General features: G+C 35.2%; 1 protein-coding gene across 1 annotated transcript; it reads right to left on the reverse strand.

Moving 5' to 3' along the window:
* Window positions 1-9,538: 9,538 nt before the first annotated feature.
* LOC121430323 (presenilins-associated rhomboid-like protein, mitochondrial) lies at window positions 9,539-17,811 on the reverse strand. Its single transcript, XM_041627602.1, has 9 exons — window positions 17,667-17,811; window positions 16,205-16,424; window positions 15,571-15,708; window positions 14,279-14,423; window positions 13,409-13,558; window positions 12,686-12,756; window positions 11,976-12,077; window positions 10,973-11,070; window positions 9,539-9,835 (listed from the first exon to the last, which is right to left on the reverse strand). The coding sequence occupies exons 1-9, from the start codon at window positions 17,705-17,707 to the stop codon at window positions 9,739-9,741; spliced, it is 1,062 nt and encodes a 353-aa protein (XP_041483536.1). The 5' UTR covers window positions 17,708-17,811; the 3' UTR covers window positions 9,539-9,738.
* Window positions 17,812-18,098: the final 287 nt, after the last annotated feature.

The following is an 18,098-nucleotide window of genomic DNA, read 5'->3' on the forward strand; positions in this document are numbered from 1 at the left end:
GTTCAATATATTTTCTAGATATGTGTTCTAGATATGTGTTTATTCATACATTCATTGCTTTCTTGAAAGGTAAGAGTGGTTCTCTTTGTTTACAAAGGACATTGCGCAAATTTCCGGTCAGAAAAAAATGACACTGATGGACTTCCATCCATTTGATGGGTCCCTGGGCATGTCTTACAAAGAGTTACGATTGATCCAATCAATTGTAACTATGGAAATTCATCAGTGTCATAAATCTTTCTATAGGAAATTGGCACAATGCCCTTGTAAACAAAGAGAAGCACAGTGAATTTTCAAGGAAATGCATGCATGTTGACGTTGCTGGCTGTCCATTGTTATGATTGATCTGATCAATCGTAGCTCTTTGTATGACGGGCCCTGGTCACTGTTCCATGCCAAGTGTGTTCAAAGTCCTTACCAGGAATCAATCAGGATCATTCTTTCATACTTGCAATCCATTACTATAATATTTGTGCTACGCGGGCCTGTACTGACCGCACAGAAACGTTGTTAGCACTATCAATTTGCTAACAGAGGCCCTGTTACAACCAGAAATGTGGCAGCGATGCCTAATGTTATACAACAATGCAGCAACGTTCCAGTGTCGTCAGCACTAATCGATAAGGGTGTGATGCCCACGGCAGAACAGAACCTTCAAGTACCATCCAGTGCAACTTTAGAAAATGACAAAAAAAAATTGTAGCCTTGGAGCTATTTCATATACAGAGCTCATTGTAAAGTTGACTTTTCAAACAACTGGAAGATTATTTGTGATACTAGATCGGATTCTTTTTTTTACGTCCAGTTCCCATCAACTTAATTTACAATTCATTTGTTGAATAAATTCTTGCTGTTGATCAAGCTTGATTGCAAAAGCTGATTATTTGTCAAATTTTGGTGAGGATTATCAGAAATTCATTCACAATTTATTTTTAAAAAACACTAGAAAAAATATTTGGGTCTCAAATTTAGCAACAGAATACGTTCCAGTTGTTAAGTCACTGCTGACTTCACAGAGAGCCATATAGAACAGCCATTTGGTTTTATTTCTGAAATCCTTTTAATACATATATTTCTACATGAAAACTCTTCCTTCTGATATGGTCTGTATTTTGCACCAGCCATAATGGTTTCTACGAGACTCATGCCACTTTTATTAGCAAGCCGGTAAGTGTGTAAGAACTTCCTATTTTATAGTTGTGGTATTCTCAGTACTACTTTTAAAAATTTTTTGCACTACTTGAATAAAAACCATGTATCATCTCACACTTCACTGACCCCCCCCCCCACCCTAAAAAAAAATTAAAAAATTCCCTTATTCCCTCCAACTGGGGTCCATTTACATAAACCTTTATGACTGATCATAATGCCTTTTCAGGATTGATCACAGTTGGTATTATGTGTGATCAATCTGTAGATTATCTGTATGATCATTCCCTTACCTTTGTGTAACTGGCCTTGAAGAAGTTAATAATAGTCTTACTAAATGTAGATCAATAGAACCTTTAGCGTTCAGGGAAGGATTTCATAAAATATACATAATATACAGATATATTTTGAAAAAATCCCACTAATCAAAATAAGCTGGTTTGACTATACATGTATCTGAGATGCTCTTTCTTTGTGCACTTTATGCAAAAATTAACTTCACTTTGTTCTTCTATATTGGAATTTACCAGGGTCACTCTTTCTTGTTAAAGTTGTGTCATGAAAATATACACCTCTGGGATTTACTATTGACAATTTTTACCATCTTACTCATTGATTGAGCAAGTCTTGTCCTTTTCACAAAAAGTCAACTTCCCTCTCTTAAATGTGGTGACCTCATTTTTTTTTAGATTTGTGAAATCTTTCTTTGTGAGTTAATGTAAAATGCACAAAAGCTGAAATGATTTCATTTTTTCTTAACATTGCCTGTAGTGCCTTGGAGTCTGTTTAGTGCTGTATCAATAGTTTTGAAGAAAAATTTTAAAAATATCAAATGAAATATCTGAGAGATTGTACTCATGGTAACATGTATGTATATTGGCAGTATTGTCATTGTCTTGAATAATTTTATTTGAAAGGGTAATTTCTCAATTATTGGTGTTTTTACGTGATCTGCAATGAATAAAGCTAAATTCAACATCAGAATAGTTAGCTGAAAGTGTCCATTAGATGCTCACTTTCATTTGTTTAGTTTATATTCAAAGTTATGTTTTAACCAAAGTATTATAGATGTTCAGATTCATTGTCCTCAAGTTTATCTTTTTTTGTATTCTATTTGATGGAAGAGAGTTGTTATTTTTGTACATTTCCTCCTTTCTAAATTATTTTGTCTTGGTGTATTTTGGGAGAAAAAAGTAATGAAATTGGTTAAATACTTTGTATTTAATTTGGTTATGTAGGTCAAACGCCCTGTGAATGGACACAAAAAAATCATTAGAAAATGCATGCAAGATCAATCGCTATTCACGCAAACGCTCTACCATACGCACCAATGCCTTAGAAAACATTACTTTTATTTTTTTCATATCAAGTTTAATGATGCCCACAGCTATTTGTCATCATTTTATCAATGTGCTTTTTTTTCTAGTTCGTATATATATTAGTTGCCCACTCTTGATCGCAACTTTGAAAGGGAATAACTTGAATGTATTTTTCTATTTTTGTGTTTCAAAATGAATCGGCATATCTTGTTTTTAATAACTTCTACCTATGTGATGCCTTACAGTAAAGTTGTCTATTAGAAATACAAGCAGTCAAGTAAATTCAACTTTTAAAGTGACATTGCACTGGCACATTCAATAATGCCATCTTATAGGTTGGGAAAGATGGCACAAAATGAGGACCCATGATGCATCATTTCAATTTTAAATGCAGTTTGGTTAATTTTAATATTTTACAGCCATTCCAATGTTTAGTAATGATATATTTTTAACCATTTGTTTAAACATTATCAGTTCTACCAAATAACTAATACACACAAAATTAAACGAAAGGAAAGAGGCAAAAAAGCTTAGATGTTCAAGGAAGCTTATTTTGGGAGGGGTGGGGGGTAATGGTGCGTTGTGGGTCGCACATTGGACATTCCCTACAGCACCATATGATGGCAGTATTCGCTGTCTGTGTCCATGCAATGTCACTTTAGGTCAACTTCATGATTAAAACAATTTTTCAATGTCAAAAGACGACTTAAAAGGTCCTATACTCTTCATTGTACACATACATGTATGTCAATATTTCTTTTCATGTGAAAGCCTTCTTAAAGTCAATATCGCCTCAAATGCATTGAAGCTAATTTGACTGTAATTTTGAAAATGTCGTAAGATTCTCACACTTTAGGTATAGTCAAATATATTTATTTTTTTAGTTCTGGTACATTGAATTCTGTGAGGATGACTGTTTTTGATTTGGTGAGTCATGTAGTAGATTTATGATTGTTCGTCATTGTTATTTTTTCTCCAAATTACGTATATATTTGTCAACCATTTCATGATAAATGTACGTTTTGATATTTGGGGATATTCAGAGGAAATGTCTGTATTTGTAAATATAAAGATTTCTTTATGAAAGAAACATTGCTGGAATAATTTCATTTTGTTGTCTCACAATTGTATTTAAACTTGTTGTTAGGCAGTTACCATAGGTCAGAGCTACTTCTTCCATGCAAGAATCTTTTATCATAAATATTCACATTCATAATAACTGAGACAATGGGGAATGTGGAAGAGTTCTTGTAAAAGACGCTTTCATGACTCATTCAAGTCATCTTTCTCTGTGGCTTATCCCCCTCTCCCATCATTTTGTCCATTATTACTGTGAGGTTTAGTGATGAATACTAATTAGTTGATGACTTTGAATTCCAGCATGAAAGATGTAGCTCTAACTTTTGGTAAATTAGGAGTCTACTCCTTTTCCGGGGGATGCACTGCCATGAAATGGTGGACACTATCTTCATCTCCATATAAATTTTAAAAAGGTTTGTTTTCATAGGGTGATGAACAGTGAAGAGGTATTTTAAAAAAATACATAACTCTGGAAAAAGGGTGTGATGTTGAATCCAGGTTACGTGTTAAGACTATACATCTTATTTTAATGAAAATAGAATACCGGTATTCAAGGCATTGTTTAGAATGCGGATGACAAAATCCTCCTGTGATCTACCGGTACTCTTCTAATCTAATCTGCACTTGTAAGAAGATTACTTATTTAGGCACGTTGCCCCCCCCCCCCATTAGATAGATAGATAAATGGATTTTATCAAAAACATGTCTCGCAGTAAAAACTGAAATGAACATGAATTACAGATTAAAACAATTACAAGACAAAAAGCAATATAAAGTATAAACATAGGAATTAAAATTAAGGGGTCACTCTCGCAGTGCACTTAATTTCGGCAAGGAGGAATAAATATCCAGGCAACCCAAATGGGGTACCTGTAGAAAATTAACTTTGAATACAATCATCTAAAGTGCACCACGAAAATGACCCTGTAAATACTTGACATGAAAATAAAAAAATATATATATAAAAATACTAAGTTCTTACTTCGGTATAACAAGGCATAAATTAAACTAGATTCGATTCATAAAAAATTATTATTATTTCATCTTTACTTATTCCTTCCTTTCACATCTGCTATCTCGCTTTCATGAACCATTCACTCCTCAATCTTGCACTGTTTTATTAGTTTATATTCACTCTTGTTCTTGCACTCTTTCATTATATTATATTCACTCGGTGTACACACAAAGCCCGTATTCTGAAGTCGGGTTTAAATTAGACCATGGTCAAACTCTGCTAAACTTATGGGGAGCCAAAAAATCAAAATTTCTATCTATAGTATATATATATATATACAATTGTGATGAGCAAGGACCTAAACATTGCGTGGGTGCTTCAGTGAGTGATATATTGGCGAAGAAGCTAAAAAAGCATTGAAGCACACATCACCAACCTGGTCAAGCACTTACAGTAAAACTTGGAGATACCTGAAGAAGGCCGAACTAAATGGCCGAAAGCTTGTATTAATAAAAGTTGAAGAAATCCAGGCTACGTCTCCCGCTTCAATGCTTTTTTAGCCTCTTCGCCAATATATATATATATATATCATGTTTACTATTTTGTTTCCTTTTGCTTTCTTGACGAAGAATAATACTTCAAAATTATTCAGTTATCGATCATTTTCAGACAATCATGAACAACTCCAGTGTTATAACATTTAATAAATTGGATGTGTATTTTTAGTGATTTGCGCCGCAATTGGCTATCCATAGTTAGAGCACAACTTCAAACCAGGGTTTAATTTAAAATTGAGTTCAGAATACGGGCCTAATCGACTCGTACCACACGGTTTAATAAACCCATTCAGGTTACTGTCAGTTTGGTCTACACTACACTTATTCCGATAAACATCTAGTAACATTTAGTACATTGCCCAGTTGATCCAGATTCCACTTTCGCTTTTTCTTTACTTTGTCAAATGAAAATTTGATTCATAAAAAATTGATCTAACCATGAGTGTTAAAACATGGATATTAGACGAAATGGGTGTAGCCCAACTGGAAATTTGACGGAAAATGGACTAACTGGCAATTTGGCAAAATGGAAAGTAGAAAAATGGGTTGTAGATAAACTAGGATAAGACAATGTGGGAAGAGGCCAAGCAGAAATATACAAATTTGGTGTAGACCAAATGGTAGACAAACTGTTAGCAGACGAACTAGAATTTGACCATGTAGGATGAGATCCCTCTTGAGCAGGGATGTAATCGAGGCTGGTATTTCCTAGTCGCAAGGCCTCTGGAGAGAACCTTCTACCATAGACTGTGTACATGTGAATCAGGTTGAGGCCAAGGCCGGCAAATCTAGCCTCAAGGCTGGCCTTGACTGCATCTCTGCTCTTGAGACACCTCTTGACCCACTCCACCACTTAACTCCATTTTCTTTCAAATCCCGAAGGTCTACCAAATGTCTTACAAATGTACCCTCCACTCAGGGGCAGATAAAGGACTTTCCAGAAAGGGGGCATTTTCGTTCAGAAAAAAAAAATAAAAGCAAAACAAACGGGTCTTCACTTAATGTATGCCAGGAAAAATTACAAGCAAAAAAGTCCTCACTTGCGTATGCACAACACTTTCCACAAACAAATACTTTTTATGGCTCTCAAGGGGGGGGGGCCAAATGTGGCCATTCCTAGATTCACCTCTGCCTCCACTGGACAGTTTTGACACCAAACATCTAATACAAAATGACTAACCCCCCAAAAAAAAATGTAAAGCTCTCTTTAATATGAGGTCAACATTATGACGGATTGGTAATATGAATTTATAATGGAGTACATTTATTGTGCAGGGAGATCAGGTGAAAAAAAAGAGAAAGTAAAAACTAATTTTTTACATTATCACAACATTGATTTATTATTTTATATTTTTTTCATAAATTGGAATAATCTTGTTTACTGCTTTCATATTGATAGCACAACAGTCAATGTAAAGATATAATGTAGATCTGATGAACAATAACTGGACTTTGTTGAGTAAAAATTGAGTTTTTTAATAAGAAAAAAAAATGAATTTGGGATGTTTTAAAGCCTGTGGCCCCCCCCCCCCCCTCCTGCTTATATCCACTCATATGAAATGCAACTATGTTTAATAGCAGCAAGAGATGGCAAGACAATAATAACAACATGAAAAATCTTCTTGAGAGACAAAGTAAAACAAAACTCGATGTCAAATGTGTTAATACATGTATAAACAACTTACAAAGTGTATACATATAGCAATAAGCAATTAACCATGTTCTAGAGTTGTCTATGCTTGGGTATGAATTTTATTTCATTTCAAAACTTGGTTTAGCCCCCAAAAGGAGTTAAGGATATGCGTAATAGTAAAAATGATGGTTTTTTGGGGGGGTCATCTCTCTTTAATAAAAAATACAGGGATTTAAAGTGATTTTAAGTGCATATAAATAGGGAATACTTATATTTAAAAAAAAACTGGTCATATATATATACCAGCATTAATGTATATCATTTATCCAGATCGAGTGATATACATGTAGGCCTATTCATGGCTAAAAAATAAAAATATGTTTGTGATTAACACAATAATAACATACATGTCATACATGTACATTTAATTTACATATAAATAGGCTTATCTCTGGAGCAATGATATATGTATACCTGGCTGTCGTACTGTATGTCCAGACAAAACAGCAATTTCAGGAACTTTCGAATCAATATTTCATTACTAGTAAGTGATTGAAAATAATATCAGACAATATTACAAAACACAAACATACATTTATTTTTGCCATTTAATGCACAAATTTTAAAAATATCCGGACAAAATGATGTTTTTTATCTGCCAGACACTGAACCTCCCATCCTTAAAAAAAAACAGTCATTATTCAGGTGAGTCTGAATATTAAAATTCAACTTTGGGGCATCAGAAAACTTACTTGGGAGAGGTATACAGTGCATCCCTGAAAAAACGAAACCAAGATTTAGCGATCATTTATCATTACTTAATCATGAATAAAATAGACAAATGACCTACCAATTAAAAGCTTAGAATCTCCTCTTTCATCTGATATTACTTAGATTATTTATCATTCACGTATGAGTGAGCAAATGCAATTTGAAGAAATGATATCAAAAACTCATTTGGCGGGGGGTATCTGGGTTTCAAAAAGAAACCACATTTTTGAAAAGTTCAATATCTCCTCTTTAATTTAATACCTAAATTACAGAAAATGGTCACGAAATAACAAATTTCTGGTCATTTGAAATAAGGCTTGAATTTCAATAATTTCATAAAATGAAGAGGTTCTCCAGGCTGGCTTTCAAACTCTCTCGACACTTTGTTTTGTTGACGATCAGCCATGCATTAAATCTTTTGTTCACCATGCGAAAGCTGTGGGAAACCGGTGAAAACACGTTTATCTCATGCGTGAATAAGAAATAACCTAAGTAATATCAGATGAAAGAGGAGATTCTAAGCTTTAAATTGGTAGGTCATTTGTCTATTCTATTTATGATTAAGTTATGATAAATGATCGCTAAATCTCGGTTTCGTTTATTCTGGGACGCACTGTATAACTTTTTTTTTTTACAATATTGTAAAAAAAAACTAATATTACCTCATCTTAGGTGATTATTCAACTTTAATAGAGAAGGAATATGTAACTTTGAAACTCTTCAGACTTAACTGAACATGTAGTTCAATACAATACACTGTTTGGATAACAAATATCATTCATTTAGATGATATCAAAGAATCTATTTCAAACTTCCAAATTCCCTTCGGTTACAAGAATTAATAGTTATAAATCTGTATATGGCATGTACATCACTTGTACAATAATTCATCCATCCGTATTTTATTGATTGAAATAGAAATCCTCCAAAAATTCATTTTGCCTAATCGAGTGTGAGTCTAGCAGCAACTTAGCAGCATCTTCCATCTTTTAACATCTTTTGGTCTGGTGCGGCTGGGGCTTGAACTCCCGACCACCCAGTTGTGAGGCTGACGCCCTACCAACTAAGCCAACACACCAGATACAGGGCAATACGAACGACACATACTTCTTGCGAATCTCACCGACATAGAATCAATTTTTACATTATTTCATTTGGTGGCTATTCTATTAATCAGATGCATGGCAATGGCTAAAAATTGCCGACTGGCAGCTAAAATATTAATCCTTTGGATCGGTGTTTGGTGTCTGTGTTCATGTTTGGATTTTGAATCAAGCTCCTAAATCAGACATAGTCCAGTCACCTTATCGATGGTTCTACGGACTTCTACCCAATCACATTAATCATAGTTACATACCGTGTGATGTAGTTCCCAACACCATCCTCATTTGAAGTTTGGTGTTGAATGGCTGGTGAAGAATCTGCCTTTAAAAGTCAATTCTCTTGGGTACACAGCAATATGTCTGAGCTAGACAAATTCAACTGAGAAGAGATGAATGACACAAATTCTGCACAGCCTGGTGGGTGTTTCATAAAGCTGTTCGTAAGTTACGCACAACTTTACGCACGACTGGAACATGATCTTAGGTCCTGACTCAATTACAAGGGGATATACCACTTGGCATGAGAAAGGGTTACCAGTTGTGCGTAAAGTCATTCGTATCTTACGAACAGCTTTACGAAACACCCACCTGGTCTGAAAAGTCATCTTATGCAAACTTAATACTAGGACATCGTACACCAACACCAGTATTTAACACTAAACTTAATGGCCTGTATTCTCAACTGAGAATTCAGTTGTTCCATATCCCTGGTTGTATCATGGTACAAAAACACTTACTATGCAGATTTTGTATACCCATGAATTATGCTTATCTTATCGCATACACTCAAATGAGGAAGGTGTTGGGACCAATTTTGTGCACATTTTGGCAAAGGGTGCTAAATTTATGCTTGGATGAAGTGCGATAATACGAGAAATCTGCATACCATGGATACTTCTTTTGAGAATACAGGTCGAAAACACCTATTGTATTCTACCACTGAGGGCACTGGCACTTGGAAATCCTTACTATCCGCTGGCATCGCAACATTGCGGAGTTGATCATCAGAGTGAAAACTGGCTTCCTCATGAAACAAGGCTTCAAATTATCCTCTACCAGTCAGGTTCATCCACAAAGATATGACTAATCTTCGCCCACAGCTCACATCACAGTATAGATGATCGCCGAGATCAGTATTATCATTTAAGAGTTTGTTGCTTAGTCTTGTTATTCAGACCTCACTCGGTTTTCCTCTGTGTTTATGCCAATGCTCAAGGTAGTGCTGTCTCTTGTCCCAGAATACTTTGTGACCGTGCTTTATATAGTAGCTGTTAGAAAAAAAAAAAACAAAGGCAGAAATGAGTTCTTAAACAGTCGGCAAAATAATGAGAATACAGCTGTAGATGATGAACACTGCCCTTCAGATTCATAGCAGATACTTTAATAGTACAGGATGTGGAATGTTGTGGCCCAGTGGATTAGTCTTCTGACTTGGAAACAGAGGGTCGTGGGTTCGAGTCCCAGCCATGGCGTAATTTCCTTCAGCAAGAAATTTATCCACATTGTGCTGCACTCAACCCAGGTGAGGTGAATGGATACCCGGCAGGATTAATTCCTTGTATGCATGAGCGCTGAAAGGCAGCTCGAGCTAAAGCCAGGGTAATAATAATAACAACAACGCGCCTCGGAATAGAATATTTCTAAATAGATGGTGCTATATAAATGCCTATCATTATTATCATCATGTCATAACACAAAGAGAAGCAACCATTCTTGAAAAATATCTTTGCTACAGATTGCATTGACTACAATGTACAATTAATCGTAAAAATCAAGTGTAGCATCAGTGCCTAACCTTTGTGTTATAGGATTCTGATTGGATGTTGATGTATGGCAGCTCTCTCTCCAATAGTGAACAAAGAGGACCTGGGGGCCGTTTCATAAAGCTGTTTGTAAGTTATGAGTGACTTTAAGAACGACTGGTGATCCTTTCTTACACGCTAAACCATCGCCTATGGTGTATACCATTTACCAAAAGAAAGGATCACCAGTCGTTCTTAAAGTCGTTCTTATCTTACGAACAGCTTTATGAAACACCCACCTGGCTCCAAATCCCTAACCCAGTGCCAATCCCCTCATTCCCCCTGCTTTGGGAAAGAGGGCTCCCACACATAATCCATCTGGACCAATATTTTACATGCAGATTGGTACATAAAAATTACAAATATTTCCTATATATTATAATCTTATCACTATCAACTTTGATATCATTTGGTAGCAAACCATAGAGCTGAAACAGGTGTCAAGCATTAGGTTATCCATAAGTCTATAAAATTGGTTCAATAATGTAGTCAATAGAACATGCACATTTTAGGAACATACGTATTATTTTATTATATAACAAACTACACCTGTGCATTACTTGTATTATATTTATGATATAATTAATATAAGTATCAACTCACCATCCAAATAATAATCCAGCAAGATGAGCAGCATGGTCAAAGAACTGCCAGCCGAGAAGAACTCCTGTAGTCTCCAGACCTAAGAGAGCTACAAGACCCTTGAAAAAAAAATTAAAAAGAAAGAATATTTTCAAATCCGATTACATTGCCCATGTTTGGTGAGAAAACTATTGCCCACATTTTATGAAAAAACTACCATTCACCATGATGTCTAAATGTGGTAAATAAAAATATAAAGTTAACATGACCATTGGAGCATTTCATGAATGGACTTGTTGCATGTTTTATCTGACAACGTCTGTGAAATCCAACAGTTACCAAAGTAACAATCAGATAGCTGTGCCTCTCGGCCAATTAAAACCAAAGTAAACTGTCAGATCTGGCAACTTCTAAAAGGACAAATGTAGATAAAAACATACATGTATAGCAATAATAATAATAATAATAGGCATTTATATAGCGCCATCTATCTAGAAATATTCTATTCCGAGGCGCGTTGTTATTATTATTACCCCGGCTTTAGCTTGAGCTGCCTCTCAGCGCTCATGCATTCAAGGAATTAATCCTGCCGGGTACCCATTCACCTCACCTGGGTCGAGTGCAGCACAGTGTGGATAAATTTCTTGCTGAAGGAAATTACGCCATGGCTGGGATTCGAACCCACGACCCTCTGTTTCAAAGTCAGAAGACTTATCCACTGGGCCACAACGCACCAGGTCTCGAGCACTTGGCAATTTCACAAAATATTCAATTCCAACCCTGCTACAAGTGACACCATTCTGAAATTATTCGTCTCAGTTTTCAAGTTCATATCAAAAGTTGTTATTACAATGGTTTTAACAATTCATGGAGGAAGAATAGAGAAAATGGAGGGCGGATATAAAAAGGATTGATAATTTCATGGAATTGCCTATTTGCTATAGATATCAAATCATGAATAGGACCATGACCACTTATTCCACAAGAGATTATGAAACTTGAAAAGATAGTGAGCGCTACTTACTGTGCTTGCAGAGAAGGTGATGAAAGGAAGAAAGACAATGGCTAATCTAGCATCAGGATACTGTACACAAACTGCTCCCAAGACGGCCATTATTGCACCTGACTGGTATGAAATATAGAAGATATCTTTCAAGTGATACGGAAATAGAAACAGAATGGTCGTCAACGATTTATCTTATAAGGTTATAGGATCAGTTGAAAGTTCATTTCTATTCATATGTATCATACTGACCTAGTATATCAACCGACGTTTTGTTTCGGAAAAAATAATGTAAATAAACTTTAAAAAATAAAATGAATTGATTGAAAAAATAGAGGGGGGAATACCCAATTGAGAAAGCCCTTTGCACATAATTTTGATGTATACTAGTATGTTGTAAAAATAGACTTTAAAAGAATTGAGAAAAACAAGATAAATTGAAGATGGATTAAAAGGAATTTACAACAAGTTCCCTGAATCCCTAATGTGTGAAACAAATCTCCTAAATTGCATGATTAACATTCAATGCTACTAGTTTTTGTTCCTTGCTTCTAATATTATCTTATTTATCTTACTATCTTATCTCTGCCTATTAAAAATTATTTTAAAAAATCATCTGAAATGGCTGCTAAAAATAAATTTCCTTTAGAGAGTGCACACTAGAAGACCAACTGTGGGAAGAAAAATCTCTCAGGTCAAGATTCAAGGTCAAAAGGTCAATAAATACTTACGGCCCCTAATGAGGGATTGAATCTTGAGGTGGCTATCTTTAGCGCATAGCTTGCAAAGGAAGACCAGACACCTGAAAACGATTAGAAAATATATTCAGACGACCATGACAAATATAATGAAGGCATGAGAAACTAGGAAGAAATCAGCATATAATACTTCTAAACTAAGAAAACACACAAAGAAGTAATTATTTCAACAATTTAGAAATGTAGGAAGTATCTGACATATTAATATATAAATGAAATGGAAGGTAGATTAGATCCATACATAGATTTATAGAAGGCAAAAAATGACTTTAATATATATTTTTTAGGGCAGGCTACCTTTCATAACCTACTGGCTAAACCTGCAACATTGGATAGGCTTTAACAATGAGTGGTGATTTTCCGCGGCTCATTTTTTTCAAGGGCTTTTTTAAAAAGCAATTTGGGGAAGAAATCGCCCCAAGCCCCAGTGTAATTTTTTTTCTCCAAATATGGATGGATAGATAGATAAATATGAAATAGATATACAGAGAAGTTTCCCAGATGATGGGCGGTGGATAGATGGTAAATGGAATATGTGGAGGGGCATTTGTAGACAGATGGGTGGATTGATAGATGTAATGAAAAAGAAGAAATGGAAAGAGAGATGGACAGATGAATAAAGAAACAGATAAACAAATTAAAAACCATCAACCATTAAAAATGGTAACATTGAATTCAAAAAAATGAAGTACATACCAGCACTGAGGTACATTGCAAGGAACTGCTCTTTGCCGAGCACACTCCCTATACTACCAGAGAAGCTCCATAAGACATACATGTTGACTCCTAAATGCCAGAGGGAGTAATGACTAAAGACAGAAAGGATCATTGGTAGGCAAGTGGCACCTGTACAGACAATAAACAGAAATGTAAAATTGAAATTGGTGCAATGTTGGTATGATATAACATCTTTATTCATTTATTGATTCATAATATAAATCTACCCACTCTCATTGAGGACGAGTGCAATATATTGCTTTAGCATAACATCCCTGCAATATTGCACATGGCCTAAACTTGAGTGCCGACATATGATAAGCCAATGCCTATGCATCATTTGTAATATGCAAAATAATAAACCTATGCTGATGCATCATAAACACCTGTGCATATTCCTTACATGGATTCACGACATAATATAAATTAGGTTGAATGAAATTACTAGACTGGTTCCATGACATTTTCTCTGGCGACAATTGCTCCAATTGAAAACCTGCATGTTAAATCAAACATAAATCCTAACCTACAAAACTAAATAAACAGTAATCATTATCTTTACATTATTCTAAACCAAAAACTCTATTACAAGCCTAACTCTCTAAGATATTAAGACCAGAGCAATTGCCGCAGGGGCAAATGTTGTGTAACCAGCACCAAATCGATCCTATTTTAATGCAGGAATAGCATCCATTGATTGAGCACTTAGAATCCCAACATAACAATGTCCGTCTCAAGAAAACACCTTACATTATCTTTTTTAGCATGAAAACCTATACGACTAAAAGAATTGGAACTTTGAATATTTTTTAAGAATAAAAATTGGGGTAAAATCATAATTGCCCTCACTGGCAGCAGGGTTTGCACTAAACCACTGTATCATGAAGTGCTGCATTGCCGGTATCCTCCAGAAAGTAAATACTGCAATGTTAGCTGCTACGATGCCAAGGACGACCTTCTGGGTTCCGGTTAATCTGCCATACCATTGATGCATCTAAAAGAAGAATCAAAACCTTCACACTGCACTGAAACATTTTTTACAGTAATGGTTGCATTCAAGAGGGGGTGTTTCACAAAGATTTAGGTATTTCTAATATATGAAGGTGCCGTGGCCAAGTGGTCTAAGGCGCCTGGCTATACATGGAAAGTCAGGGGTTCGATCCCCGGCTACGACACCTGTGCTCTTTTATCCTGCATTCAAATAAATGGAAATGCTTTACGCATTATTTGTAACTTGGTGTGTACCGGTAATTGTTTAAAAAAAAAAACCTAAGTCGCACCCAAATGCCGATGCGTACATGATATGCAACGCACGATCTTATTGATAGATATGCAGTAGTGAGCGTCCTCATGACACGATCAGACTAATGCGGTCAAGCCTTTCATACCAAATGCAACTCGGTATTAAAGTGCAACTCTAAGTCATACTTAAATCTTTGTGGAACACCCCCCCCCATAAGGTTAATGACCAGGGCCCGTAACACAAAGCTTAGCAATCACTGTACAGCATTCTTTTATGATCAATTCCATTGACTACAATGTACAATCAATCGAGAAAATCAAGCGTAGGATTAATTGCTAACCTTTGTGTTACGAGACCCACATTAGCTAATCATCACTTAAGTTAGTTACTATAGCCCATGTTCTGAAGTTGGGTTTTTGAATTCTAAACTCTGGTATAAAATTGTGGTTTAAGTATGGATAGCCAAATGTCACAAACACAAATGTCTACAGGTTCAATTTATCAGCTCATTTCGACACTCAAAATTATTCACTGTCTAGGAATAATTACTAAACAATTTCCTTCACTTCAAAAGCAGAAAAATAGACAATATTATTATTAGTGAAAGTTTTATGAACGTCCATCAAAAAATAAGAGAGTTATGAAAGTTTATTTTTCTTTTTGATTTGTGATGTCATATATTGCAAGTAGCACCCCCAGATATCATGTGATATAAATTCTAAGATGGGTAATGAATTCATTTCAGATTACGAGTATTGATTTAGAATAACTGTCACAACGATCATTGCCTTTCCAAGAACTGATCACTATTTTTCTTTACTTTATATTTCTTTACAACATCTTACTAATCTTATTTTATGTCTCAAGCTTGTTTTCAAGGTGAAACAAGTGCTCTCACCATTTCTCTGAATTCACCATGTTTTCTCTCCCTTGCATCAAAGAAACCTGAGTAACGCTGCCTGAGTCTGTTGATGGCCCTGCTACGTGCTTCTTCATACTGCCAGACTGCTGCCCCACTAAATGCACATCCTGTAAACTAAAAAATGTAATGATTGTAATTATATATATTGTGATGTTTAAAACCACCTTCTCTATGATTAAGTAAAATAATTTTCATATATCGTCAAATAAATTGAAGTCAGAACAAAACTTCTCAAATCATCTATTACATGTAGATTCAAGGGATCTAACTAAAAGTTACATATTTCAGCATCTCCTGACTATCCACAGTTTTCCAGAGCAGGAACAATTCTGATAAAAAGTGTAAATCATCAATATTATAAGTGCCATGAGAACTCGTCTTCTGACAGTAAGTTGATCTACTTCCCCAAAATTAATGTTAATAAAACTGATAATTGATTTATAGCTTTTCTAAAGAAATGGACAAAGTCCAATAGCTTCCTTCATTTTTTTTTTATTTTGCATCATGAAAAGAAATACTTTCATGTTTCCTAACCCTACAAACTTTGAGTTCCTTCCGGTTAATGATATACCATTTAATTCAAAATGTCTTGGTATGCATATCCACTTACAACTCCTGCAAATACAAAAGGTTTGAACAGTCTGCTGAACGGAAGTTTCTTTGGAACATCTTCATAAATAACGTTGAACTGCTCTAGGTGTGCCTTGTCAAATTTCACATCGACAATTTTCTTCTTGGGGCTTCTAGATAGTCCTTTCCCATCTTGTGCTGCTCTTCTAAATGATCTTAACTGAGATATGTGAACATCTGAGAAAATCACTTGCTTTGTCCTGCAAATCAATGACAAAAAAGGGGTTACCAGAGTCAGAGACAGACATCGTAATATTGTATTCTGAGATGCCAAGTTCAAAGACCAGCTATGCGTGAGATTTTCTGTGAATCTGAGTGAGATCACAGACATTGTGTACAATGTATACGGGGATAGGCTGTGATAGTTTCGTGAGACAGAAATTTGAGGGGATGAACAAGAGTCCAAAATGCTTGAGTCTCATGCATAATGCGTGAGACTTGGTAGCTCTGTTGTATTTAATGTTCCGACATTGATATTCAAGTACCAGGTACGTATGTGAGTTAATTTTTAAAAATAAATTACAAGGGTTAATCATTCTTTCAAAGTTTTTCTTCATTAGATTAATCAAGGCAGCTGACGTCTGTCCATCGGCTTGGCTCAGCACTGAGCAGGCAGACTGGCACACACACACACACACATAATTTCAATTCAGCCTTAATTTCCAATTCGTTAAAAATACAAGTTGATGTCATGATCATGTAGAGACAAAGAGACAATAAAAATTGAAACATATCATTGAAACATAATTATACAGACGAAAGTGATTAAGTATTGTTGCAAGCTAGATCATTGAAACAGTACAAAATAAAAGACGAAAGGTGGAAAACAGGAGTGCACTAAAAAAGCCAGGAGACGGCTGGTTAAAACGCACACACCCAAAGTAAATTGATTCTTGAAATAATTTTAATATATGAATTAGACAAGTAGCAAAAGAACAAAAGCATTAAGCAAAGACAAACAGCAAATTATAAAAAAGAAAAAGAAACATAAAAAAAATCAACAAGACATGATGAAGCAAACGTAGTAATGGAATGACAAAATGTAAGAAATATTCTTATCATAAATGTAAACATTTCATTATAATACGTCGTTACTTTTATTGGCCAAATCGTGGTTTTGGGAACCACTCGTAGATTTGTGTACGCGCATTTGTGTACAAAGTGAATGGAAGTGGAAATAGGGAACCGTGCGTGTGACTGAATAAAGCGCTGCTGTACGAAGTGAACGGTGGTTCCCAATATCACGATAATGCCCTTTTATTAAAATGGAAAATGTCATGGACTCGATTGAATTTTCCCAAATTTCTCTGAATACAATATTCCGGATCGTCATGATCATCTTGCCTCGCCCTCAGTTTTATTTAAGAACCCACGCAATTTTCAACAGATGGGACTTAATAATGTGGTCTGAAAATATTTAGCAGATAAAAATAACTCCTTACCGACCAGTAAATTGTCGCATATTTGATAAAAGGACATTCATAATGCCACTTTCTCTCTTTCAATCATGTGAAATACTCCAGGTTGAACAGAAACTACTTCAAACTGTAATAAAAAGGTGAAAAAGCAGCAGAGATGAAATCTTTCATCAGCTGTCCTACATCAGTCGTTTTCTTTAAAATTCAATAAAAGGAAACGGAAAACGTGAGCTCATGAGCAAGGTTTCATTCATCAAAACAAAACGAAATGTATGGATATGATTATTTTTAAAGGTTCAAACATATATTTTAAGAAAATTATGAATGAAGACTGATGAAATATCAATAAGTGCGATTAAAATAATATATATTTTATCACTAAACGAAGAGATTCTAAGTCTAGAGTCGTCTGCTGAAAAATTGGCCAATCATCGTGCGACTTTTTATCATATGACA

The sequence above is a fragment of the Lytechinus variegatus genome, chromosome 16, assembly GCF_018143015.1.
Source record: "Lytechinus variegatus isolate NC3 chromosome 16, Lvar_3.0, whole genome shotgun sequence".
Lineage (NCBI taxonomy): Eukaryota > Metazoa > Echinodermata > Echinoidea > Temnopleuroida > Toxopneustidae > Lytechinus > Lytechinus variegatus.

Bases quoted from the DNA above. Each gene is read 5' to 3' on its own strand.
- LOC121430323 (XM_041627602.1), bottom strand. From the start codon at position 17,707: ATGAATGTCCTTTTATCAAATATGCGACAATTTACTGGTCG. The intron at 12,078-12,685 runs GTAAGTATTTAT...ATTTCATACCAG, and splicing joins TCAATCCCTCATTAGGGGCC to TCAGGTGCAATAATGGCCGT. The intron at 11,071-11,975 runs GTAAGTAGCGCT...TTTTTTTTCAAG, and splicing joins TCACCTTCTCTGCAAGCACA to GGTCTTGTAGCTCTCTTAGG.